We start from the raw sequence: 25,411 nt of genomic DNA on the forward strand, positions 1-25,411 counted from the left end.
TTCCTCCTCCTCCCTGCAAACTTCCACCCCCTGCTAGCACTGATGAAGTTCCCTAGTTGGGCCATGAGACGTCTATCAGGAAACGGCCAAGCTCAGAGACCATCAAGGACCCCACAGTCTTTCTTCCTTCTAGCACTGATGATGTTTCCCAGTTGGGTAATGAGACGTCTGCAAGGGAACAACCAAACTCAGAGACCATCAAAGGAGCCCACAGTCATCGTTCCCCTCCTCCTCCCTGCAAACTTCCACTCCCTTCTAGCACTGATGAAGTTCCCTAGTTGGGTAATGAGACGTCCGCAAGGGAACAACCAAACTCAGAGTCCTTCAAGGACCCCACAGTCTTTCTCCCTTCTAGCACTGATGAAGTTCTCTAGTTGGGTAATGAGACGTCCGCAAGGGAACAACCAAACTCAGAGACCTTCAAGGACCCCACAGTCTTTCTCCCTTCTAGCACTGATGATGTTTCCTAGTTGGGTAATGAGATGTCCGCAAGGGAACAACTCAGACCATCAAAGGACCCCACAGTCATCGTTCTCCTCCTCCTCCTCCCTGCAAACTTCCACCCCCTGCTAGCACTGATGAAGTTCCCTAGTTGGGCCATGAGACGTCTATCAGGAAATGGCCAAGCTCAGAGACCATCAAGGACCCCCCCCAGTCATCGACGTCCTCTTCCTCCCCCCAACTCCTCCTGCTCAAACTTCTCCAGCTCCCCACTCCTCCGAGGCCCGATGGTGTCCCCTCGTGGGGTCACGAGACCTCCGCAAGGAAGCCAGCAGAGCAAGGCTCTTCAAACTTAACCCTTTGATGACTTGTGGACTTCAACTCCCAGAATTCCTCTGCCAATGTGCCTGGCTGAGGAATTCTGGGAGTTGAAGTCCACAAGTCATCAAAGGGCCAAGTTTGAAGACCCCTGCAGCAGAGCAACCGGGCGCCCCTCTCTCCTTCCCGCCCTCCCCCTTAGGGGCTGCCGACGGCAAGAGCCCCGTTGGCGGACGGAGAGGCCGCCCTCCCAAGCGGAGAAGGGCTCCCACCCTCGCAGGGACGCCAGCCAGCCAGCCAGCCAGCCAGCGAGGAGGGCCGGGCCGTCGGGGAGGGAGAGGAGGCGGCGCTCGGGCCTCCTCCTCCGCCTCCTGCTCCTCCTATCGCCACTCGCCCGGGAAGCGCCGCCAAAGCAGGCCGTCGCCGCCGCCGCCGAGGCCAGGCCCGCCCTGCGGAAGGAGGCGGACCCGCCGGCGAGGTAAGGGGAGGCCGCGGCCCGCAGAAACGGTCGGAGCGGCTGAGGGCGGGAGGGAGGGAAGGAAGGAAGGAGCCCTCCATGGCGGCCGAGGAGAGCTCCGCCGCCGCCGCCGCCGCCGCCTCGCCTGGCTTCTAGCCCGGCCGGGCTCCCCATCCCCGTGGCGACCCTCCTCCTCCTTCTCCTCAGGGGAAAGGCCGAGACCAGGAGTAGGCCACCTTGGCTCTTTGATGACTCGGGGACTTCAACTCCCAGAATCCCTGAGCCAGCCAGGCTGAGGGGAAAGGGAGAGGTTTCCAAGCTGAGCCATGCTGGCTCAGGAATTCTGGGAGTTGAAGTCCACCAGTCATGAAGGGGCCATAGTTTCCCCCATGATGGCTCAGGAATTCTGGGAGTTGAAGTCCACCAGTCATGAAGGGGCCAAAGTTTCCCCCATGATGGCTCAGAAATTCTGGGAGTTGAAGTCCACGAGTCATGAAGGGGCCAAAGTTTCCCCCATGCTGGCTCAGGAGTTCTGGGAGTTGAAGTCCACGAGTCATGAAGGGGCCAAAGTTTCCCCCATGCTGGCTCAGGAGTTCTGGGAGTTGAAGTCCACCAGTCATGAAGGGGCCATAGTTTCCCCCATGCTGGCTCAGGAGTTCTGGGAGTTGAAGTCCACCAGTCATGAAGGGGCCAAAGTTTCCCCCATGCTGGCTCAGGAATTCTGGGAGTTGAAGTCCACCAGTCATGAAGGGGCCAAGGTTGCCTACCCCTGGCCGAGACCCTCTGAAACCCCCTCAGGAAGGGCTTGTCTGGCCTCAGGACTCTTTTCTTCCCCCCCACTCCCCACAAGCCCGCCCTTTTTATTTTATTTTTTTCTTGTTTCTTGTTTCTCTTGTTTTGTATTATTATTTTTACTCTCTTTATTTTTATCCACATTCCTTTCTTTCTTATTGGTTGATGCCCGAAGTGGGTCCTGCCGTGTGGATCGCCCCTCTTTCTCCCCTCCCCTCCACACACACACACCCCATTTTGAGAGAAAAGACTGTCGGATTACACGTGGTCCTCGACTTAAAACAGCAGTTTGCTTAGTGACCGTTCAAAGTTACAGCGGCGCTGGGGGGAAAAAAGTGACTTAGGACCGGGTTTTTTTCCCCCCTATACTTAACGACCCTTTGCGGTGCGTGGGATCAAAATGCACAGGCTTGGCCTCTGACTCGTATTTACGACGGTCGCAGTGTCCCGGAGTCATAGGATGGTCTTTTGTCCGACCGTCGGACGGACAAAAGTCAATGGGGAGACCAGATTCACTTTAAACAACCGTAGCATTAATTTAACAACTGCAGTGATTCCCTTAACAACCATGGCAAGGAGCTTGGCATAATTTAGGGGCCATTTATTTATATTGCATTTATTAAAATGCGTCATTCTTAAGCTGACTTTTGCTAATCAATGTGCTTGATTATTTTTTATATTTATTTTACAAATGGGTGCCGCTGCTATGGTGTACACCAGGTTAGGAGCTGTGGAGACTAAAGCAAGTATGTTAAAAACTTATTAAACAAATGAAGGATTAACAGTGTGTTCTTGTTAGCCCTGTTCTTTTTAAAAAGCGTATGCAATTAACACTTTTGTGATGTGAGATGGTGGTGTGGATCTTTAACCCTGTTAAAAAGACCTAATTGTCTGTGTTTGGTCCCTACTGTTTATTTATTTATTTATTTATTTATTTGATTTGTATACCGCCCTTCTCTCTAAGGACTCAGGGCGGTGAACAGTGACATAAATATCAGAATGCACAAATACAGATATTGAAAACAAATTAAACCCTAATTTTTGCCCAAATGCAGAAGATAAGTTACCTTCAAACAATAATTACAACAGAACCCGTCAGACCAGACCGGATTGCTCAAACAGATATGTTTTTAGGTCGCGTCGGAAGGAGCGAAGGTCGGGAGCCATCCGGAGCTCAACCGGTAAACGGTTCCATAGGTCAGGCGCGCCCACAGAGAATGCCCTCCCTCTGGGAGCCACCAGATGGCATTCTCCGAACGGCGGAACCCTGAGGAGGCCCTCTCTGTGGGAGCGCACTGGACGGAGGGACGTTGACGCTGGCAGCAGGTGATTCCTAAGGTACTCCGGACCCATGCCATGTAGGGCTTTGAAAACCATTACCAGCACCTTGAATCTTATCCGGAGGACAACTGGGAGCCAATGCAGCTCACAGAGTAGAGGTGTAACATGGGAGTATCGGGAGACTCCCAACACAACTCTCGCGGCTGCATTCTGTACCAGTTGGAGCCTCCGAGTGGTCCTCAAAGGGCAGCCCCATGTAAAGAGCATTGCAGTAGTCTAAACGAGAGGTCACGAGTGCATGAGTGACCGTACGTAGGGCATCCCGGTCTAGATAGGGCCGTAATTGGCGCACCAGGCGAACCTGGGCAAAGGCTCCCCTAGTCACAGCTATTATGTGGTCTTCCAAGGAAAGCTGTGAATCTAGGAGGACTCCCAAGTTGCGAGCCCTATCTGTGGGGGGTAATAACTCACCCCCTATAGAAAGAGATGGAATGTTCTGAATATGTTTAGTACTTTTCTGTCATCCAAGAGAGAGAGAGAGAGAGAAACAACTCAAAAAAAGGTGTTTTAAGTTAATACCAAATAAAACAGCTTCAAGGGGATGGGGTCCAAAATTGTCACAATGTACGCTGCATGCTTCAACTTTCAATATCAGAAACTTTGTCTTGTTTCTTATTGTCAACCTAGAAAATGACAAGAAAGAACTGAACGTTGGGTAAAAAATACAAGAGCCTCTCTCACTGTTTTTAAAATTAGACTATGACTAATTTCTTCTTGGTAATTCTGTTCTTCCTGGTCCACAAATGTCTCAAAGGCTATTGAGCAAATTAACACTGTATAGGAGTTAATTAAAGGTTAGGCTGATGTAACAAGCAGTGTGGGCGTTTCTCATTTAATTCACACCGTGAGTTAATAAAATATTTTACTTTTTTTTTTTTAAAAAAAAAGAACATTTTTTTTTACACCCAGCAAATTTTCCTGAAGATACACCAGAGGGTTCTTTAGCAAATGCCCCAAATGAAAATAATATACAAATCTTTAATTATCCATTATTGTTTATCTGGGAATGGTAGGTAGATGCTTCTAGAGTTAACATGATTCGAAGCAAAAGTTTATTTATTTATTTATTATATTTTTATACCGCCCTTCTCCCGAAGGACTCAGGGTGGTGTACAGGGCAATAAATACAAAAAACAGGATACAAAAGTTAAAAGCGATTAAATAAATGCCCAAGGTTAAAACAATAATTAAGACGTATTAAAACCCCAACCCTAACCCATCAGACCAGGTCAGATTGCCTTCCAATTCCAAAGTTTGCCTTCCAATCAGAGAAACAGCATATATTTTGGAGCGATAGTACCAACTCCACTTGAAATCCTTTAAACGATCAGCAGATTCAAGGGATTGTACCTTGTTGCCCTTCTGGAGAAAGACAGTCCTTTTTGATCTATACTTGAAGAAGAAAAGAAAATAGAGCTATTTTTTTTCTAGAAAATATTGAACATTATTTTTTTTTAAAAAAAAAAATAGCTTTGCAATAGCTCTTGAAAGCTCTTTACAGGTAGAGCTTACAATTGTGCCCAGAATTTTATGTTGTTGAGAAATTTGTTGAGTTTTGCCCCATTTTACAACCTTTCTTGCCACAATTGTGAAGTGAATCACTGCAGTTGTTAAATTAATAACGCGGCTGTTAAGTGAAAGCTGGTTTCCCCGTAGATTTGGCTTCTCAGAAAGTCACAAAAGGTGAACGCGTGACCCCGGGACACTGCAACCGTCATAAACATGAGTCAGTTGCTAAGCGTTCGAATGTAAAATCACGTGACCCTGGGGATGCTGCAACAGTCATAAGTGTGTGGGGGGGGGGAAATGGTCATAAGTCCCTTTTTTCCAGTGCCGTGTAACTTTGAACGGTCACTAAATGAATTGTTGTAAGTCGAGGACAGCCTGTATTATTTTTAAATGTTATCAAAAATTGGCACGGGGCTCCCATCAAACCGTAATGGATTTATTGTTATTTTTATAATTCCAGGAACCCTCGGACTTTTTAACTGCATTGTTTTTTACACCAATCCATCATAAAAAAAAAATGAAGACATGGAGATGAAAACAAAGATAAAGGAAATGGTTTGCTGCGGAGAAGCCATTCTGATCTCTGCATTTCAGCTCTGAATGCATGAGGCAACCACTGAAGCGCGCAGAGTGAATAGAAACACGTGGAACCAAAGCTAGTGAACATGGAGTGCGAAACGAGCAAAACACAACACTGCAGGTGTGAATATACCTTTGTCGTGGCGGTGGTTGAGGAAGGAAATTCACGAGGCGGATTTGCTCGTGAACAAATGCTGCGGGGATTTCAATAAAAACAGGGAGGGAAAGAAATGCGCAAGAAGTTATTTTGTGAGGGCTTGCCTGCGTTTTTGATATTTTTGAATGCGCATCGCCAGAAAGCCTGAAATAAAAGCCCATAGCATCATTTCCCAGATCTGGTTCTGGACCCGATGAGGATTTTAAAAGTCACGTTTTTCCCATCCCACCCCTGTGACATTTCACCGAGGGCTCTTAACTCAAAACCTTCTTAATTCTTAACTCAAAACCTTCTGCAGATTTGCCTCTTGTGAAATCATTAAGCGACAGGAGATGCGTCTTTGCCATGAACTAAACTCGTCTTACACCATTCTCTAAGGGTCGCTTGATCTCTCGCCATATTTTAATTAGGCTGATGCTGCAGTCTTTCTCCCTCCCCCCCCCAATTATAATATAAAAGAACCTGTGGAATAAGTCGACAGGTGCAGCCCTTGACTTAAAACCATTTGTTTAGCGACTGGGCTATTTTGTATATAAATACATTACGTATTATATGATTTTTTTTTTAAAAAAGAGGTTCTTTATGTTCAAATAATGTTGCTGCTTGAACATTCAACCATTATCTCTCTCTCTCTCTTTTTTTTTTTTGCTTTAATACTGTGTTTATATTTCCTTTAGATTTGTAATTAAACTTTTTTAGTTTAAGGCGTAAACAGCTCCACTTTTCTGAGCCTGCTAGAAAGCATTGGGGGTGGGTGGTGGGGAAAACGTGCAATGCAACTTCGGGATTCAGCTGCAGCTTCTAAAATACTTGCTCCACCTCTCCATTCTAGGTTGCTGCTCTCGGCCCAAAGACGTGGCCCGCGAGACTAATTTGCCTCGGTCCTTGGCGTCAGCGTTGTCATGCGGGTAGAATAACTCGGCGGCGATTCCATTTCGAGACAGAAAATGCCAAAGAAAAAGAAAAACCTTGGCGTGAGCCCGTCGAGGAAGAATACAAACTCGGAGACGGTTTCCGCTCCTGACGCGTCCTCGCCAGCTTCATCACATGGGATCAATAAGGAAGAACTCGTCAGTGGACTTTCCGAAATGTTCTCGGACCTGGATCCCACGGTCATCTACATGGTGCTGTCTGAGTGTGATTTCAGAGGTAAGCCAAAGCAACGTCTGTGGTCCAATTTGCTCCTTTTTTTCCTACAGCAAATACCAGTTTAAAGTGGTCAAAAGGATGCTAAAAGTGGCTAAAAAAAGGATGCCGATGCTAGGGATCAATTCCAGCCCCGGGAGGGTGGGGGTGGGGGTGGTAAATTCCATCAAGTGACTGAGAATTCTTTGAGCCACAGATCTCTTTGGTTCCCCCCCCCCCTGCATTTTTCTGTTGATTTGCCTTTTGCCTTCTGCTTTTGAACTTTCAGCAGAGCCAAGGCATTGTCCAAGGATGCCTGGGGAACTTGCTCATGTCTTAGTGCAGGGATAGGCAACCTTGGCTCTTTTATGACTCGTGGACTTCAACTCCCAGAATTCCTGAGTCAGAAATTCGTGAGCATAGCTGACTCAGGAATTCTGGGAGTTGAAGTCCACGAGTCATAAAAGAGCCAAGGTTGCTTACCCCTGTCTTACGTGTATTCTTGGGTTTAAAGTGTCTTACGTATGTTGTGTTGGTTGAAAATCCTCCTGAGCTTTTTAGATATTCCTGCAACGTATGGAATGACTACGTGCCTTCGTTTGTTTCTTCTCTTCTTTATCTGTTGTGAACGAGCTCCTGCTGGGTCTGTTTTTAGATATATTTTTTTGAAGGCCCAGTTGGGACAGATACAAGTTCTGAGGGTTTCGTGATTTCCTCTGATCTCACTTTTACCAATCTCAGTGATGATTAAATGAACCAGATGTCCTTTTAAAAAAACATACTAAGAACTCTTCCTCAGTGACATATTAGAATCCACATTTTTAATAAATCTATCAAATTTCTATATCGCTCTCCTCACCTGAATGAGTCTGAGCAGTTTACAATAAAACAAGGTTTACAGTGCCATGCAAAAGTATTGCAGTTACTAGATTTACCTTTTTTTTGTTAAAAAGACATTTTAGCTGTTTCAATTTTTCTTTCATCATTAAAGATGGGTGAATAATTGACAAGTCTTTAACCATATAATATGTCAGGATAATGATTTAGAAGCTAGCCAGTTGATGTAAGACGCAGGATGTAATGTTGGGAATGACTCAGCAGGGTCTATGTCCCTTTAAGAGCCTTTGTATAAAAGGGAAGGCTCTGCTGCTGTGTTCTCTCTCTTCTGTTTTCCTGCTATAACTGTGGTGTGTTGGAGACTGCTGTATTAGCACGTGTAGGTATATTGTTCCTGGTGTATGATATTGTAGATAGTGTAAGATAAACCACCATTTAATATGGAACACTGTTTACTGTGTTTACTCCCGGGTTATCTCAGCGCAATAAGACTGTGCACACTCTGACATAATAGTTGCAATTTTCCAGTGGCACCTAACAAATGGTTTTGTGCCAATAACACCTGACTCCAAAATTCCTGTTTAAAATGTAGACGCAATATTTAGATCAAGCATTATTTTATTTTATTTTATTATTTTATTTTATTTTATTTTATTTTATTTTATTTTATTTTATTTATTTTATTATTTTATTTTATTTTATTTTATTTTATTTTATTTTATTATTTTATTTTATTTTATTTTATTTTATTTTATTTAAAACTGCTTCCTTGTAGTTATCCCTATTAGTTCAAGGCACTGATCTTTGGCCCCTAGGTAGCTGAAACTGTGGACAGCATCCTTTAAATCAGTCTTTTTTTGAAGATAGGGCAAAGGTCGCTGCAAGACAGATGGAGACTCAGGTAATCCTTAAATGAAAATTAACTGCCTTGTTTATTTCTGCAATGCTGCTGAAGTTGGTGTGTCGAACAAGGAATAAGTTTAGTAAAGTAATCGTGTCCTTTCTTTGTTTTTACTAGTGGAAGACACGATGGATTATCTGCTAGAACTGTCCACAGCGGCTAAGGATACAATATGTTCATCAAAAGTCTCAGGTTTTGATTCCCTGTCTGCCTTGCTGGTTGGTGAAAATAACTCCAGCTGTAGTATTCATGAACTCGAGGGCAACAATACTACTGCAGTTGCGACGGGTGGTGAAAAATCACAGCAGCCCTGGTTATCTGAAGAACTGGCCCTCCTGATAGATAATTCTCTTGAAAAATGCGGTCCAACGAGTGAGGCAAAAGAATCAGGAAATGATAATCTCTTAGGTATTCCAACTCTGGAACAGGACCACAGTAATTCCAATTGCGCTCAGCTATGTATAAAATCCAGCGAAGCAGCAATAGAAAACTGGTTCACTGCATCAAAACCAAGTCACGGTGAAGCATCGGAGTCAACGTCCGTAGCAGAGGTTGAGACAAAGGATATTTTGACCCCAAACCCAGAGAACTGCGGTTTGCCAGAAGTTGTCCTCGAGAGTGGTGCCGTTTCAGAAATTGTGACATTAGCCGACGAGGCAGAGTCTTGCACTGATCCGAATCAAGTGCAAAAGCTTTTATTTGACTTTGCAGCAGTAAGCACCCCGACTGTTCAACGGTGTCGAGGTTTTGCAAAAATAGAGACAAACGCCTTCCCTAATTCTTCTTCTTCACGGGACGCCAAAGAAAAGCACGAAAATGGAGTGGCTCTCTGTGATAATCAAAGTCCCATTCCTGACTTGTGCGCAGGACCTGGTTTGAAATCGGCACCTTTTATGAAGGGGACGGATCCTTCTCAGCAAACGTGGCGTTCACCGTTTTCTCTGTTTCCGACGTATCCTCAGCAGCTTAATTTTTATCCCGCTTTCGATTTGCAAGGTGGAAACCATAGCTTTGTGACTCCTATTGCCATCAGTCCCGGGAAGTGGAGACCGGCTACAGATTGTAAGAGTCAAGTAAGGACCTTTTGCTCTCCAGGAATTTCAAAATCCTGGGAGGGCCTCTCTTCTCCGCCAAAGAGAGGTGGCAATAAAAACGGGCGACAAAGACACCATTTTTCTCAAGTCCACCAGCTGCCCGGTGGTCACATAACAAACATGAAAACCTTCCCCGGTCATGTAGTGGTTCTCCTCCGAGGGCTTCCGGGATCGGGCAAATCGTATTTGGCAAGGTAGGTACCGCATAGAAAAGATTCAGAAATACGACGTTGCTCTCTTTTTCTTACTTGCAGACGCGTCGTGTAAATTCTGTCTGCAAGCCAGATTCTCTTCTGACCGTTTGCGGGTAGTCCTCGGCTTAGCAACAGCTCATTTAGTGACCACTCACAATTACAAGGGCACTATATATAAAGCGACTCGTGACCGTCTTTCGCACGACGGTTGCCACCTCTCCATGGCCAGATGAGCGAGCCGGGATGGTGCAGTGGTTAGAAAGCAGCATTGCAGGCTGACTCTGCCCACAGCCAGCAGTTCAATCCAGACTGGCTCAGGGTTGACTCAGCTTTCCGTCCTTCTGAGGTCAGTAAAACGAGGACCCGGATTGTTGGGGGCAACAGGCTGACACTGTAACCCGCTTAGAGAGGGCTGCAAAGCACTGTAAAGCAGTCTATAAATCTTAAGTGCTATTGCTATCAAAATCTGGACATTTGGCAAATGACACGTATTTATAACGGTCATAGTGCCCCGGGGTCACGTGATCCCCTTTTGGGACCTTCTGACAAGCCAGTGATGAAGTACAGGTAGTCCTCGACTTACAACAGTTCGCTTAGTGACTGTTCGAAGTTACAATGGCACTGAAAAAAGTGCCCCCCAAGCCACAGCCGAGCAAGACGCCTGCCTGCCCGGCCACGCTCTTCCTCCTGTCCGAGGTTTTCATTGTTGTGAGCATTTCTGTTGAGGATTGGCAGCAGGGGTGGGGTGGGGGGATGTTTGGTTTTTATTCCCCCCCCTCCATCCGCTGGGTGGTTGCAGCAGGTTTTGATCACTTCACATGACCCTGGGACACTGTGACCGTCATAAATATGAATCAGTTGCCAAGGATCTGAATGCAAATCACAAGAGCCTGGAGATGCTGCAACATTCCAGCTGATCGGCGCTTCTTCTGGGCTCAGCAGACATGCTGGGATCAGCGCCGAGCTCCAGCTGGAGCCTGGCGCTGATCCTGGCGCTTTTGCTAAGCCCTGACAGCCCTGCAGCTCCAGCCGTCTCTCGCTCAGGCTTGTGCGGTGCTGCCACCGGTTCAGCTCATTCCCCTCCCCGGCTACCACTTTTCTAGGATGGCCGCGTACCACCTGCCAGGTGCCAATGTACCACAGGTGCTACCCGTACCACTGGTTGAAAAGCCCTGGCATAGAGGACAAAAGAGTGCTATAGGACCTTGATGGGAGAATGAAGGGGTGTCCCTCAGGCATGTGCGGTGCTGCCACCGGTTCAGCTCATTCCCCTCCCCGGCTACCACTTTTCTAGGATGGCCGCGTACCACCTGCCAGGTGCCAATGTACCACAGGTGGTACCCGTACCACTGGTTGAAAAGCCCTGGCATAGAGGACAAAAGAGTGCTATAGGACCTTGATGGGAGAATGAAGGGGTGTCCCTCTGCTTTTTAACCTGCAACGCCTTAATCTTTAACTTTGGTCCTTAACTCTGAACTCTAATTTATGCTTCGATATTATTTTCTGTGTTGTTATTGTAGGACCGGTCAGGGTCCCTTAGGTGAGATGGGCGGGGTAGAAATGTAATAAATAAAATAAATTACAATTGACAGCCAATGTGGTTTCGGGATATGGTAAGCCTATGAATGAATGGCTTCTCTTACTATGGGACTCTCAAAAAAACCCCTCTCACGGATTACTGTAGTTATTTTCTGAAAGATCCTCGATAGAAAGAGTCGCAAGGACGAACGATGCGCAGGTTTATTTTTCACAGTGATTTGTCAGACGATCAGAAGAATGTGTTGGGGAAAAAAAAAGATTAGAGCTCTGTTTATCATTTTTCGCAGGGTTTTGCTTGAGGATAACCCTTGTGGGATCATTCTTAGCACAGATGACTATTTTTATCAAAAGAACGGGCAGTACCAGTTTGATGCTGATTGTTTAGCAGACGCACATGAGTGGAATTGGAAACGTGGTAAGAATTTAGTGGCAGCAGAAAAACGCCTTCTTTTTTTTTTTTAGAAGAACAGATATGAAATTTGATCAATAAATCATTCTGCTAGTCCTAAAGGAATATCTGTGTCAGGATTGATGCCGATTGTATTTGCAGTAAGGCACATATTAAAGATCTGCAAAATTAGACCGTATTACATCAAATACGCCTACATTTTGTGTCCTCAGACCCCTCGTCAATTGAAAAAACCATCCCTGATGAATCATATATGGAACTGGACTACTCTGTTCCCCCAAAAGTAAGCCCTAGCTTGATTTTGGGGGGTGGGCCTAATATAAGCCCTAACCCCCAAAATAAGCCCTAGTTTTGGGGCGAGGCGCATGCCTAAATATCAAGCCACGTCCCCGCACCCACTTACCGTTGCAGCCTGCCTCTCCTTGCCGGCCGACTTCTGCGGCGTCTCCCGTCCTGCATTTTGCGGTTCGAGGCCTTTCCGGGAAGCAGCCGATAGCCAAGCTATGGATTAGCTCAGTTATCGGCTGCAGAGGCCTTCCGGAAAGGCCTCGGACCGCAAAATGCAGGCCGGGAGACACCGCGGAAGGAGGTGGGTCAGCTGGGCAGGCCTGTCGGTGCCGGAGGTGAGTGGAAAAGACACCCCCAAAATAAAGACCGTTTTTGAAGGCAAAAAAAAAAGACGGGGTCTTATTTTCAGGGAAACACAATACCAAATATATTAAAGTAAGGGAAAAACTGTTCACGGTCATTTGCCCCTTCAAGGGCTACCCCTGAGGAGCATTTGGGAGTTTCAGCTGGCACACAATGTGAGGTAAAGGTAAAGGTTCCCCCGCACATGCGTGCTAGTCGTTTCCAACTCTAGGGGCCGGTGCTCATCTCCGTTTCAAAGCCGAAGAGCCAGCGCTTGTCCGAGGACGTCTCCGTGGTCATGTGGCTGACATGACTAGACGCTAAAGGCGCACGGAACGCTCTTACCTTCCCACCGTAGTGGTCCCTGTTTTTCTACTTGCATTTTTACCTGCTTTCGAACTGCTAGGTTGGCAGAAGCTGGGACGAGTAACAGGCGCTCACTCTGTTACGCGGCACTCGGGATTCGACCCGCCAAACTGCTGACCTTCTGATCGACAAGCTCAGCGTCCCAACCCACTGAGCCACCGCGTCCCTTCACAATGTGAAGGTACAGGCTATTACGGGTGCCAGTCATTCAGCACATATGACACAGGAGTTCCATAGGTTATACCACGATGTTTCTGGGTGGAATTCAAGCTACTGTATCACGGCCCAGGGGAATAGGGTGGGGATGTTTACTTATGGGGATCATCTCTCCCCAGTGGCGTCCACCCACCCTGTCAGATCCGGCAGGAGGGTCCTGCCTGCGAGAGAATTACGAATTATGTTACATATTTGAGTTCTTTTTATTCCTTTTGCCTTTTTTTAAAAAAAAAATTACTGCAATTACTTCAAAAACAGAAGCTGGAGAGCACGAAACAGATTATCGGAAAAGGAACATCATGCAATACGTAACAGAAATTGTTGGTTAGTTTACGATTGTTGTTTTTTTTTCTTCTCAATTTGTTTTGTCAGCCAAAGAAGCCTTTGAGAAAAGGATCACTCCTATAATCATAGACAATACAAACACACAGGCTTGGGAAATGAAGCCTTATGTTGCTTTGGTTAGTATTCCACAATTTTTTTAGTATTATGTTGAATATTGTTTTCTGGGTAAGCGTATCCGCAGAATTTGCCCTTTTCTTCTTCAAGGATGATTTTCAATGTCCTAGTCTAGCCTACGCTCGTGGGATTTCTTGAGGCTGCTTCAAGGGTGTCCAACCTTAGCAACGTTTAAGACCTGTGGCCTTCAACTGCCAGAATTCCCCAGCCAGCCATGAGATAAGCTTTCTTGTCACTTTTTTCTGTGAGCACACAGGCGCACATTAAAAAATGGAATTGTGATGCCCGCTTTCAAAAGATAAGATAGATAGATAGATGATAGATAGATAGATAGATAGATAGATAGATAGATGATAGATAGATAGATAGATAGATAGATAGATAGATAGATAGATAGATAGAGGTTTTACATTTAGCCTCACCATTGCCCCAGCATGACTCAAGAATTTTAAAGAGCCCAAAGAAACTCCTGCGCCGAGGTTTCAGCAAGCAAACCACTTTTATTTTGATCAAAATAAGAGTTGGCTGGCCACATCTCTCTTCGTGGCTGGTAGAGAGATGAAGGCAACAACCGGGGAAAGATGTCTTCCACCTTTTATACCTTTCCAGAACAAAGAGATCTGGTCTTGGTAGTAGGAACCAAAAGGTACAGGAAAAATAATTCCTAGAATGATGACTCGTACACAACAACCCAGGCTCCACCACGGCGCCTTTCTCCCCCCCCTCCCCTCACCATGCTCTTTTCATGTAAGCAATCCCCTGTACCTAAAGCATGAAACATTTGCTTTTATGTCACTAATTTCCCAATATAAAGCACCTAGAAAGCTGCTTGCACATAAACAAAGATTTTTTATTTTTTTTTATTTTTAATCCCATTTATATCCCACCCTTCTCCGAAGACTCAGGGTGGCTTACAAAGTATCACTACTAATATCAATATTACTAACATCAACCTTAAGCATAATAAAATCCCTTCTATATCTATCTATCTATCTATCTATCTATCTATCTATCTATCTATCTATCTATCTATCTTTCTATCTATCTATACATACACACACACACACACACACACACACACACACAATCGCAGTCCATATTGAATGCATAGAAAAAAGAGCCTTGAGAGTCAACGAGTTGATACTGTATAGTACAAAACTATTACAGAATCTAGTAGGATGGTGACGATGTCTTTTTTTTTAACATTTTTTCTTCAGTCTCAGCAACACAAATACAAAGTTATATTTCGTGAACCGGATACATGGTGGAAATTTAAACCCAAAGAATTGGAAAGGTAATAATAAGCAACAGTAGTAATTCTGTAACAACATTACTGTGTAACATCAATGAGAAATAACTAATAAAACATATCTCAGCTAGGAATCAGCTTAGTTGCATGCAGGAAGCTTCTACTCAGCCTGAATTCAAATTATCTATATTTCTGCAATACTATTCAATTTTTTTTGCTTAGTTTTTAATTGATAATTGTAAGATTTCATGGCATCATTAGGAACGGCAGCTTTATTTTCTCAATACTACCGTACTTGTTTTTAAGCTGAGAAATGCTACCTTTGAGAGTAGGCTTTTATTTAACAGCATCAAGAGTATGTATTATTTTTTTTACATTGACATTAACAAAATGTGAGAACAACCAATCTTCCTGTGGGCTAATTATTTCCTCACTGATATAAAAGGGGATGATTTAGAGCTCAGTCCTTTTTTTTACCTTTAAAATAAGTCAGTAAATAGGCTATTTATGTATCATGTAAAAAAAAAATACAATTCCTTGCAGTTTGGGAAGAGCTTTAGAAGTCATCTACCTAAGACTTTTAAGGAAAAGTCCCTTGCTTAGACCAGAGCATGAGAAGAATTAGATAATTAGATAATTAGATAATGCTGCAGGTCGGTGTGAAACAAATGTAGTACAAATTTTTTTAAAAAATCTCAAAATGTGTTAAAATTGCATGCGGTACGTGCCTGTATTGATTGCGGTGGCAGCATCTCAAGTATTTTGTTCTTTTCGATATTTAGGCGAAATGTTCACGGTGTATCTAAAGAAAAGATCAAAAGAATGTTGGAACGATATGAACACTGCCTGACTGCTAATTCAATTTTGAATTCTTCAATCTCAGATGACACGAAGACGATTGCAACCTGTGCTGAAGGTCTTCCTCGCGAGAAAAGACAGGGGTAAACTTGAACGTGCCTACCATGTTTTTAAGCTGGCTTAAAATATGAAGCTGATTGTTGGGGTCCTTACTGCTCTCTGACCTTGTTAGTTTTCCTGAAGACGTTTCGTGAGCCAACCGTTGCTAGAAGAGAATGGGGTTTAGTACAATTATCTTAATTCCACATCCAGGGCTCCTGCTGGAGTTCCCTACTCAGGGCAGTCTCAGAACAATTCACTGAACGTTTTCAATAAAATCCCTGAAGCAGAAACGATAGCGTTTTGCTTTGATATTTTGTGTTTCCTGGATATTTGCTGTTGCCGCTTTTCCAGCAGCAAAAAACTAAGCTGAGACTGGTTTGCTACACTAGCAGAGCAAGAAATGTATTTTTTTATTTTATTTATTTATTTTAATTCCATTTATATCCCGCCCTTCTCCGAAGACTCAGGGCGGCTTACAAGCTTAGCAGTATATAGCATTCTGTGGAAATGATTGTAAAAGCTGTAGACCATCTCCGTATCTGATGGACAGATTTTAATAAGGGAAAAAAAAATAGAACAATGTGCACAACGCTCATGTCGATTTCTTTTATCTTTGTAGACCTCCCTATTTATTTCAGTAGATAATATAAAGATATGGCTATTTCTGCTAAAATGGTCTCATCTTTATATTGATACCTTGGCTTTTTTCTGTCCACCAGCTCAAAACCAATGCAGTCTCTCCCACTTGGTTTTAGCTTAGAGTCTTAAGGAAACGTAAAGGGAAAACCAGCTATCTCCGTGTTATTTAGTATGCGATTCCTTCAGCGTTCAGTCTTCATCTCAACAAAAAATCCCCCATTGTCCAAGGGAAATAGTTTTGACTTTTAATCGGTCCTTTAACATGCTTTATCTTCTTCCTTCTGGTCTAACCTACGCCATTTCAGGTTGTGTCCCAAAAGGTTTTAGCAGAAGCAAACTTCGGCGATGTGTGCATTAAAACGTAGATATTTGTCTTGTAGGAAAGAAGAACAGAAAGAAACTTTTGCTTCCTCTTTGCAAGGTGTAGAATTAAATCCAGGTGAAAAAGCTGCTTTAGAAGAAGTTATGGCAGAAGATCCGAATCTTCAGAACGAAAAGAGAAGAGCTGGACCTGATTCGCAAGAATCCAGTTCTGAATGTAGTGTAGACTGCTTGGACACCGATGCTTTACCAGCAGAGATCGAAATGGAATCCATTCTCGAAACCGGGTTAAGACCAGACTTGGATTCCCGTGATGATACTCTCTTGGGCAATAAGAGTGAGTTGAAGCTTCAGATGGAAGCGACTGCATGTCATGAAATAACAGAGGCAGAATTCCCCGAAACGCAAAATAAAGTTGGAGATCTAAATTCTGGCAACTCGGCAAAACCTGAAACGTTGAACTTTGTGGGAGACTGGCCAGTAGAACAAACGTTGAGGCAAAGGGTAAAAAGAAATAAAAGATTAGACAAACAGGCCAGAAGGGACAAAGGAGATTTAAGCATGCCAACACCTACCCTTGATTCATTAAAAAATACAAGGGAAGATAAAAAATCAGATTTAACAGACGGTCATCAGGAGCTGCCGCTTTCTGAAGAAAGGCGTAAAGATAAATGTGAAGAAAACGACTGTAACTTTCCTTCCACGTCGATGCCTGAGTTTAATACAGAAGTCCATACAACAGAACTGCTGATGGTGGGAGACTGGCCAGTCCAAACTTTGCAGCAAAGACAACACAGAATGAAAAGAATAACCAAGCCAGACGTGAGCGAGTCGGACGGATTAGGAAACAGTCAACACGAGGTCGACATTGACGATGGGAACGCAGCCTCTTTGCCAAATGAAACATCTGCAGATGTTGAAGGATCTGAAATCGCAGCTTCGGAACCTCTTAGTGAGAGAAAGCCGGTGCTGAATAAAAGAGTGCGTAAGCATCATAAGTTAGCTTTAACATTTACCAACAATTCAGCCCTCAACAAACCAGGAGAAGAAGTGCTGTCTCTCTGCAACTGGGCCGAAGAAAAACCCAAGGAATGCGTGGTGTCCGAGGCTACTAAATATTCACAGACAGAACCACGGGATTTCGCCCTTCTGTGGAGGCTGGAGAGAGAGATTGTGTTTTCAGAAGATACAAAAGTATTACATGGCAGACTCGACGGATTCGTACCCAAAAGGGTTGAAGCCATTCCAGATTGTCCAGAAAAGATACCCTATAAAGCAACCTACGAGAGAAGCACCTATGTAGAAGAAAGTGAGCTTGTGAGTGTGGACGAATCGGAGAACCTCAACATTTTGTGCAAACTCTTTGGGTCTCTTTCCTTTGACGCCATCAAAGATTTGTACGAACGGTGTAACGGAGATATGGACTGGGCTACGGGGCTGCTGTTAGACTCTGCCGAAAAACTGTGCAAAGAAGACGATGTCGAAGGCCTGCAGAAAGCAGAGGTTCCGCTTCCTGACGTGTCTCTTCCTTTGAAGAGACATGCGACACGTGAAGACAGACTGGCGGACTCCGTGACCGTTACTCAAGCGGCTGCGATCTCTCAGATTGCTCACCCATCCGAAATAGCCAAAGTCCCCCTCGGTGATAATGGTGAAAACATTTCTGACCCTCCTGCGGGCAGAGGTGTAAATTCTTCTTCAGGAGAAGGGAAAATCCATCCGTTACCTGCTACAGGAGAACACACAGACTCCTCCGACCCGGAAGGAGATCCTCTGAATGGGCAAACAAAGCAGAGAATTTCCAGGACGCGATCGGAGAACGAGCCGCAGAGTAGCTCTTCGGCTCGTGAAACGGAGGTCGCTGCGCGTGACCAAGTTGGTGGCCCTTCTAAAGCCACCCGTGATGTGGGAAACGTCCAGCCTCCCGCAGACCTTCAGGAGGGCCCATTTCCAGAAGACATCTCTGATTTGGAAAGAACGGAAGCAGCCAATTCCAGCAGCGCAGCGAACGACCGATTTGAGCAGGGCAGAAAAATGGAGGGTCAGCCCAGCGTTGCGGTTCTGACGCAAAGAGAAAAGAACGACTCCGGACGAGATCCTGGGACCGTCAAGCTGCAGAACTCCGTGTCCCACTCGAAGTCTGTGACCATCGATTGCCTCGAGCTAGTCTTAGCTCCAGAATTAGCCATGCAGTTAAGTGAAATATTTGGACCTGTTGGAGTTGATACAGGTAATAATTTACTGAAATAAAACAGTAAATTCCTTAGGAACTGGGAACTCATGATTGTACATACCTAACAGATCTTAACCTTTAAAAAAACTGAAGAGCTTAAGTCAGGGGTCCTCAACCTTGGCAACTTGTAAGACTTGTGGACTTCAACTCCCAGAATTCCTCAGCCAGCTTTGCACAAGTCTTAAAGTTGCCAAGGTTGAGGACCCCTGGGTTAAGAATAGAAGTTGGTACAGATTAGGCAATGATATGTAAGTATTCCAAGCCTTTATTTTGAGTTAAGCCACTGTAGGTCATTCTTCATAATTCATGGTTTATTTTTGGCCTGCTAACCTGGGTCTGACATTTATTGTTCTGTGGCTAGCTAGCTGCTAATTTATAAAGAGGTTGTAGTAAATCAGTTTACTGCAACTGATTAATCGGTTGTAGTAAAAGCTTCAGTGTTATTTTACCTTACAGCAGCCAACTCTGTTCTGATGTAAGAGCCCAGAATCTAGAGTGTGTAGCTAATCTAACGCTATCCAAATATTTTGGATTTCATCTTTTATCACCCTAAGCTGCCAAGAGATTGCAGCAGAGAGAAATTTGAAAAAACAAATAAATATGATTTTGGTCTTGGCTGACTGTTGGGGAATTCTGGGGAGTTGAAGTCTGCAGATCTTAAAAGTTGCCAAGATTGGACACCCTCAGTTTATAGCATTTCTATGCTTGCACTTTATTTAGATGGCACATTTAAAAACAAAAATATGTCTTATTTAAAAAAAGCATGCAACTAAACACCATGGGACTCTCTTTAAATTTGTATGTGACTTTTATCTCGTTTTTTTCCCCTCCTTCCATAAGGATCACTAACTCCTGATGACTATGTGGTTCATATTGATCTGAATTTGGCCAGAGAAATTCATGACAAATGGAAAGCATCTATTATGGTTAGTCAGCTTCATGCAAACGATAGGTTTATTGTTGCTCATGACTTTTTACAATGGCATGTGTTATATTACAGAATATGGTTTTTTTTTACTTGCTCTATAAATTATTAGCATTTCAATAATTTATAGAACAATTACATTGCACTTGGTCCAAACACATTTCTTTAAAAAATAGGTACAGATAGTTCTTGCCTTACAATCATAATGGAGCTTGGAATTTCCATCGTAAGTTGTTTTTCTAGACAACAACTATAGGTAAGAAGCATACAAGGAGAGCAATAGATGGCTCAGCTTCAATTTGTTGGTCATAGGATTACTGCCCCAATTGAGGATGCCAACAGTCTGGTTGAGGAAGAAACCCAGAGGGGCATGTTTAAATCTAAGATAAGATGAGATAAGATCATCTTTATTGTCACTTTCTTCTGTGTACACGTTGACGCACATTAAAAATGAAATTCTGATTGAAAGAATATATATCTATCTATGGGCTGGACTAGAAGACCTCCAAGGTTCCGAATAGAATAGAATAGAATAGAATAGAATAGAATAGAATAGAATAGAATAGAATAGAATAGAATAGAATAGAATAGAATAGTGAAATTAAGAATAGAATAGAATAGAATAATGAAATTAAGAATAGAATAGAATAGAATAGAATAATAGAATAGAATACAATAAAAATAAATACAAAATAGAATAGGAATACAAAATTAGAATAGAATAGAATAGAATAATAGAATAGAAAAAAAATAAATACAAAATAGAATAGGAATACAAAATTAGAATAGAATAGAATAGAATAGAATAGAATAGAATAGAATAGAATAGAATAGAATAGAAATACAAAATAGAATAGGAATACAAAATTAGAATAGAATAGAATAGAGCTAGAAGGGACCTTGGAGGTCTTCTAGTCCAGCCCCCTGCTCAAGCAGGAGAACCTATAATGTCTCAGACAGGTGAATGTCCAGTCTCTTTTTAAAAACCTCCAGGGATGGAGCGCCCACGATTTCTAGAGGCAAAGCTGTTCCACCGGTTGATTGTCCTCACTGTCAGGAAGTTTCTCCTTAGTTGCAGGTTGCTTCTCTCTTTGATCAGTTTCCAACCGTTGTTTCTCGTCCTTCCCTCTGGGATGTAAGTGCAAACGGAGGATAATCATTAAGACTCTTGACTGAAGATTTTAGTGGCGCTGGCAAAATAATGGCAGTCCTAAGTGTACTATTGGTACTCACGATGTATTATCAATGTTTTGATTTAGAAGCGTCAGAGGAGAGAAGAAGAATTGTGCAAACTTTTTGAAGAGAGTAAGTATTGTCTTCAATGAATCACGGTTCTTCTGTTCTTAACATCTACCATTGCAAAGATCTTGCTTCCTTCTGTGCTTGCTCCTGTTACCAGTGTTTCTCAGTGTCAGCAACTTTAAGAGGTGTGGACTTCAACTCCCAGAATTCCCCAGCCAGCATGGCTGGCTGGGGAATTCTGGGAGTTGAAGTCCACACTGTCATGGTGGATGAAACCCTTCAAAGGAACTTTGAGGCATCGTTTACCTTAAAGAATCTTTTATTCGAGAAACAAAGTATCGGCACTACATAGTTGTACCCAAAAAGTACATTTCCCTCCCTTGGATACAAAGTAACAAAGTATAATTTCCCTCCTTCAATTAACAGTCATAAATCACATTCCCCAATTAGCTTGAAGCGCGGGCTTTTGATTGCATTTTGACCCCGAAAATTCTTGCCTTACCCATAAGCCTACAAGTAGCCCTCGGCTTACGACCACAGCGCAGCCCCAAATGTCCACTGCTAAGTGAAAGTTATTGAGTTTTGCCCCATTTTACCACTTTCCGTGCCACCGTTGTTAAGTAAATCAGTGCAGTTGTGAAGATTGTAACCCGGCTGTTAAGCGAATCTGGCTTCCACCTTGACTTCGCTTGTCAGAAGGTCGCAAAAGGGGATGACGTGAACCCGGGACACTACAACGGTCATAAATATGAGTCAGTTGCCCAGGGTCTGAATTTTGATCCTCTGACTGTGGGGATTTCTGCAACGGTCGTGTGAAAAACAGTCTTTTTTTTTCAGTGCCGTTGTAACCTTGAACGGTCACTAAAGAAGCTGTTGTAAATTAAGGACTACCTATACTGTCCTTTTAAAAAATATTTCCATATATGCTGCCCTGTCACAGATAGGTGAGCCTGATCTTTTCAGCGCTTTTCGGCATCCAAAATATTTAGCTTATCCAACCGGTCCACACAAAACAAGCAAAGCCCCATCCACGGGATGCAGGCAGCACACAAAACCACGCACTCTCCGGTCCGTGGAAAAAACCTCTCTCCACGGAAGCGGTCCCTGGTGCCCAAAAGGTCAGGAACCTCTGATCTAGTCCAACCGCCTGCTCAGGCAGGAAACCCTATACCATTTTTTGAAGAACCTCTTTTTTTAAATAAATAAAATAAGTAAGTAAGTAAGTAAAATGTCATTTCACTTTCGGTTGTTCTTTGTTCCAAAGATCCCAGGCTGTTTGAGCAACTGTGCCAGGGCCAAGTGGATGGCGCACTTTCCCGGTACGCTCCTGACTTTCAAGGGCGGGAGCAGGAAAGTTCACCTGCAGCGGCGTCGACTGAAAGCTCGGCGGCTTCCGAGGTTTTCCCTTACATGGACCATTGGAACGTCCCCACTCCGAAAGTTTCGCTTCGGGAGATCATGTCTGAAGAAATAGCTCTGCAGGAAAAACTAACTCTGGTACAGTACCGCTTGCTGCTTCTGCTCCATGTATTTCCCGTATGTCTCACCCTAAGCTCTGTTGCGATAGTTGTCCCAATAACCCGGCTGCCGGTCTCCCAGTGTTTTGGAGTGTTGTGTTCCCTGTTCTGGTTCCCAGTAGGGTCCAGACCAGGGGTAGGCAACCTTGGCTCTTTTATGGCTTGTGGACTTCAACTCCCAGAATTCTTGAGCCAGCATGGCTCAGCTTGGAAACCTCTCCCTTTTCCCTCAGCATGGCTGGCTCAGGAATTCTGGGAGTTGAAGTCCACGAGTCATAAAAGAGCCATAGTTCCCCCCATGCTGGCTCAGGAATTCTGGGAGTTGAAGTCCACAAGTCATAAAAGAGCTATAGTTCCCCCCATGCTGGCTCAGGAATTCTGGGAGTTGAAGTCCACAAGTCATAAAAGGCCCACGTTTGAAGACCCCTGGTTTAGTGTATAGGCCAGGGGTAGGCAACTTTGGCTCTTTCATGACTCGTTGACTTCAACTCCCAGAATTCCTGAACCAGTCATGTTGAGGGGAAAGGGAGAGGTTTCCAAGCTGAGCCATGTTGGCTCAGGAATTCTGGGAGTTGAAGTCCATGAGTCATAAAAAAGAGCCAAGCTTGCCTACCCCTCGGTCCAGACAGTGGTGGGATTCAGCCGGTTTGCACCACTTCGGCAGAACCGGTATATATAGAACGTGGATCGTAATATAAATCTACCCTTTCGGGATGTGTAGCACGAAATCGGATGCACACATGTTGGGGGGTAGGGGGGTGGGGCGAACTTGCATCCAAACAGAACGATGCATTGTTTCGTCATTTGAACAAAAGTATGGTTTCCTTATGAAACAACATTGCCAAATATATCCCACTTCTCCCCCAAGAATTCACAGGCAAAGTCGTAATGCTTCCCCTCTTGTTTTTTCTCAAAACGACCCTGCGGGGCGGGATGGTTGACCCAAGAACTACGTGGCTTAAAGCACCCTGAGGAGTCCATGTGGCTCAGAGTGTTTTGAACCCAGATCCCTAAGGCGCTAGGGCAGCGCCTTAAATATTGTATCACTGTATCGAGTGTTAGAACTACTGTTATCTACTCCTGGACAAGCTAAACATTTTGCCGAAAAACACTCAAAAGATCAGGTTCATCTATCTCTGGCTGGGCAGCATATATGGGAATATTTTTTAAAAGGACAGTATAGGTAGTCCTATAAGGGATGCGGTGGCTCAATGGGTTAGGACGCTGAGTTTGTCGATCAGAAGGTCGGCAGTTTGACAGGTCGAATCCCGAGTGCCGCCTAGCAGAGCAAGCGCCTGTTACTCGTCCCAGCTTCTGCCAACCTAGCAGTTCGAAAGCACGTAAAAATGCAAGTAGAAAAATAGGGACCACTACGGTGGGAAGGTAACAGCGTTCCGTGCGCCTTTGGCATCTAGTCATGCCGGCCACATGACCACAGAGACGTCCTTGGACAAGCGCTGGCTCTTCGGCTTTGAAACGGAGATGAGCACCGGCCCCTAGAGTCGGAAACGACTAGCACGCATGTGCGGGGGAACCTTTACCTTTTACCTTATAGGTAGTCCTTAATTTGCAACGGTTTGTTTAGTGACCGTTCAAAGTTACGACGTCACTGGAAAAAAAATGACTGTTTTTCACACGACCATTGTAGCACCCCCACGGTCCGAGGATCCAAATTCAGACATTGGGCAACTTTCGCCGCGGCCTCAAAACACTCCTTTTCCACCAGGCTGACCTAGACTGACAGGCATTTTAATTAATTATATTTAGAATTTTTAACTTATTTTTTAATTTTTAATTTTAATTTATTGCACAGATGATTTTAATTTTATTTTTATCTTGATTTCTGTACTTATTATATGTTTTGTTGTTAGCCGCCCTGAGTCCTTCGGGAGATAGGGCGGGATATAAATCCCATAAATAAATAAATAAACAAACTCATATTTATGACCGTCGCAGTGTCCCGGATTCTTGTCATCCCCTTTTGCGACCTTCTGATGAGCAAAGTCAAGGTGGAAGCCAGATTCACTTAACAACTGGGTTACTGTCTTCACAACTGCACTGATTTACTTAGCAACGGTGGCACGGGAGGTCGTAAAATTCACTTAGCAGTGGAAATTTGGGGCTCAGCTGAGATCTGCTTGTATACTTAAGGGCAAGGCAAGAATTTGGGGTGTCAATAATGCAATCCAAAGATCAGGTTCCTCTCATCTGTGCCCCAGTATATATGATGGTACTTTTTAAAAGTTCAGTGCCCATATTTCCCCTGTGGATCTGTGGATAAGTCAAATTTTTAACACAAAATTCCATGAAAAATTCATGGCAGCTTACCCCATGAGTGATGCTTTTGTTTAAAAACTCGAGGTTTGGCTCACACGCAGCCAGGCTTATATGCAAGCAGATATGGTAACAGGTACTGCAAAAATACAATAATATGTGGTTTATTTTTTTGCGCTGTATTTTTAGAGGAAACACTTTCCTAGATAGAAATTTTTTTCCTCTCTTTTTCTTTTCACGGGGTAGAAACCTTTCCCCTGCATTGCTAAAAAAGACTGCGCCGCTAAGCTGAAGGAAAAACAACTTTTGGAGTTATTCCCGACCATTAGCGCAAACTTTTTGACGGACATCTTCAAGGATTGCAAGTGAGTTTCCCTTTCGTAATATGGATGGGCGTCGGCTACGTGAAAGCTATCCCTGCCTGAAATGATTCCTTGTGTTGTTGTTGTTGCTTTCCAATTTGTCAGTTATTCCCTGGAACAAACTGTCCAGTTTCTCAATAGCGTTCTCGAGGCCGATCCCATAAAAACGGTGATAGCGAAAGAACCTGCACAGAACGCCACGCGGTCTCCTGGCAACGCCGCCAAGACCCGAGAGAAAAAGGTAAAAGCCGTTTGGCAGAACCGTTGCAAGTCTGTTTTCTGAAAGTGGCTTTGCAAAGACTTAAGCGAAGCGGGGTGTGTGTGTGTGTGTGTGTGTCTCAATGCTCGCCCGAGCTTGGCTGTTTTCTCGCCGAGGTTTCATTGC

General features: G+C 44.1%; 1 protein-coding gene across 6 annotated transcripts in view; it reads left to right on the forward strand.

Annotated features, from left to right (window-relative positions):
* The first annotated feature begins 1,110 nt into the window (after positions 1 to 1,110).
* The window catches only part of N4BP2 (NEDD4 binding protein 2), a 32,844-nt gene continuing 8,543 nt past the window's right edge, over positions 1,111 to 25,411 (forward strand). The window contains exons 1-14 of one of the 6 annotated variants that reach the window (XR_014027153.1): positions 1,111 to 1,237; positions 5,319 to 5,558; positions 6,427 to 6,743; positions 8,575 to 9,745; positions 11,572 to 11,699; positions 13,278 to 13,366; positions 14,582 to 14,658; positions 15,396 to 15,554; positions 16,533 to 18,703; positions 19,547 to 19,632; positions 20,891 to 20,936; positions 22,138 to 22,370; positions 24,911 to 25,029; positions 25,157 to 25,267. Coding sequence is in view for 5 of the 6 variants with exons in the window: in XM_081333140.1 (XP_081189266.1) it covers positions 6,542 to 6,743; positions 8,575 to 9,745; positions 11,572 to 11,699; positions 13,278 to 13,366; positions 14,582 to 14,658; positions 15,396 to 15,554; positions 16,533 to 18,703; positions 19,547 to 19,632; positions 20,891 to 20,936; positions 22,138 to 22,370; positions 24,911 to 25,029; positions 25,132 to 25,267 (4,617 nt within the window). In the remaining variant the exon portion in view is untranslated. Of the gene's footprint in view, positions 1,238 to 2,702; positions 2,755 to 3,171; positions 3,347 to 5,318; positions 5,559 to 6,426; positions 6,744 to 8,574; positions 9,746 to 11,571; positions 11,700 to 13,277; positions 13,367 to 14,581; positions 14,659 to 15,395; positions 15,555 to 16,532; positions 18,704 to 19,546; positions 19,633 to 20,890; positions 20,937 to 22,137; positions 22,371 to 24,910; positions 25,030 to 25,131; positions 25,311 to 25,411 lie in introns of those variants that run through there. The other 5 variants (XM_081333140.1, XM_081333143.1, XM_081333144.1 and 2 more) reach the window with 5 other exon arrangements.

Source organism: Vipera berus (genome assembly GCF_964194415.1).
Source record: "Vipera berus genome assembly, chromosome: 7".
NCBI lineage: Eukaryota > Metazoa > Chordata > Lepidosauria > Squamata > Viperidae > Vipera > Vipera berus.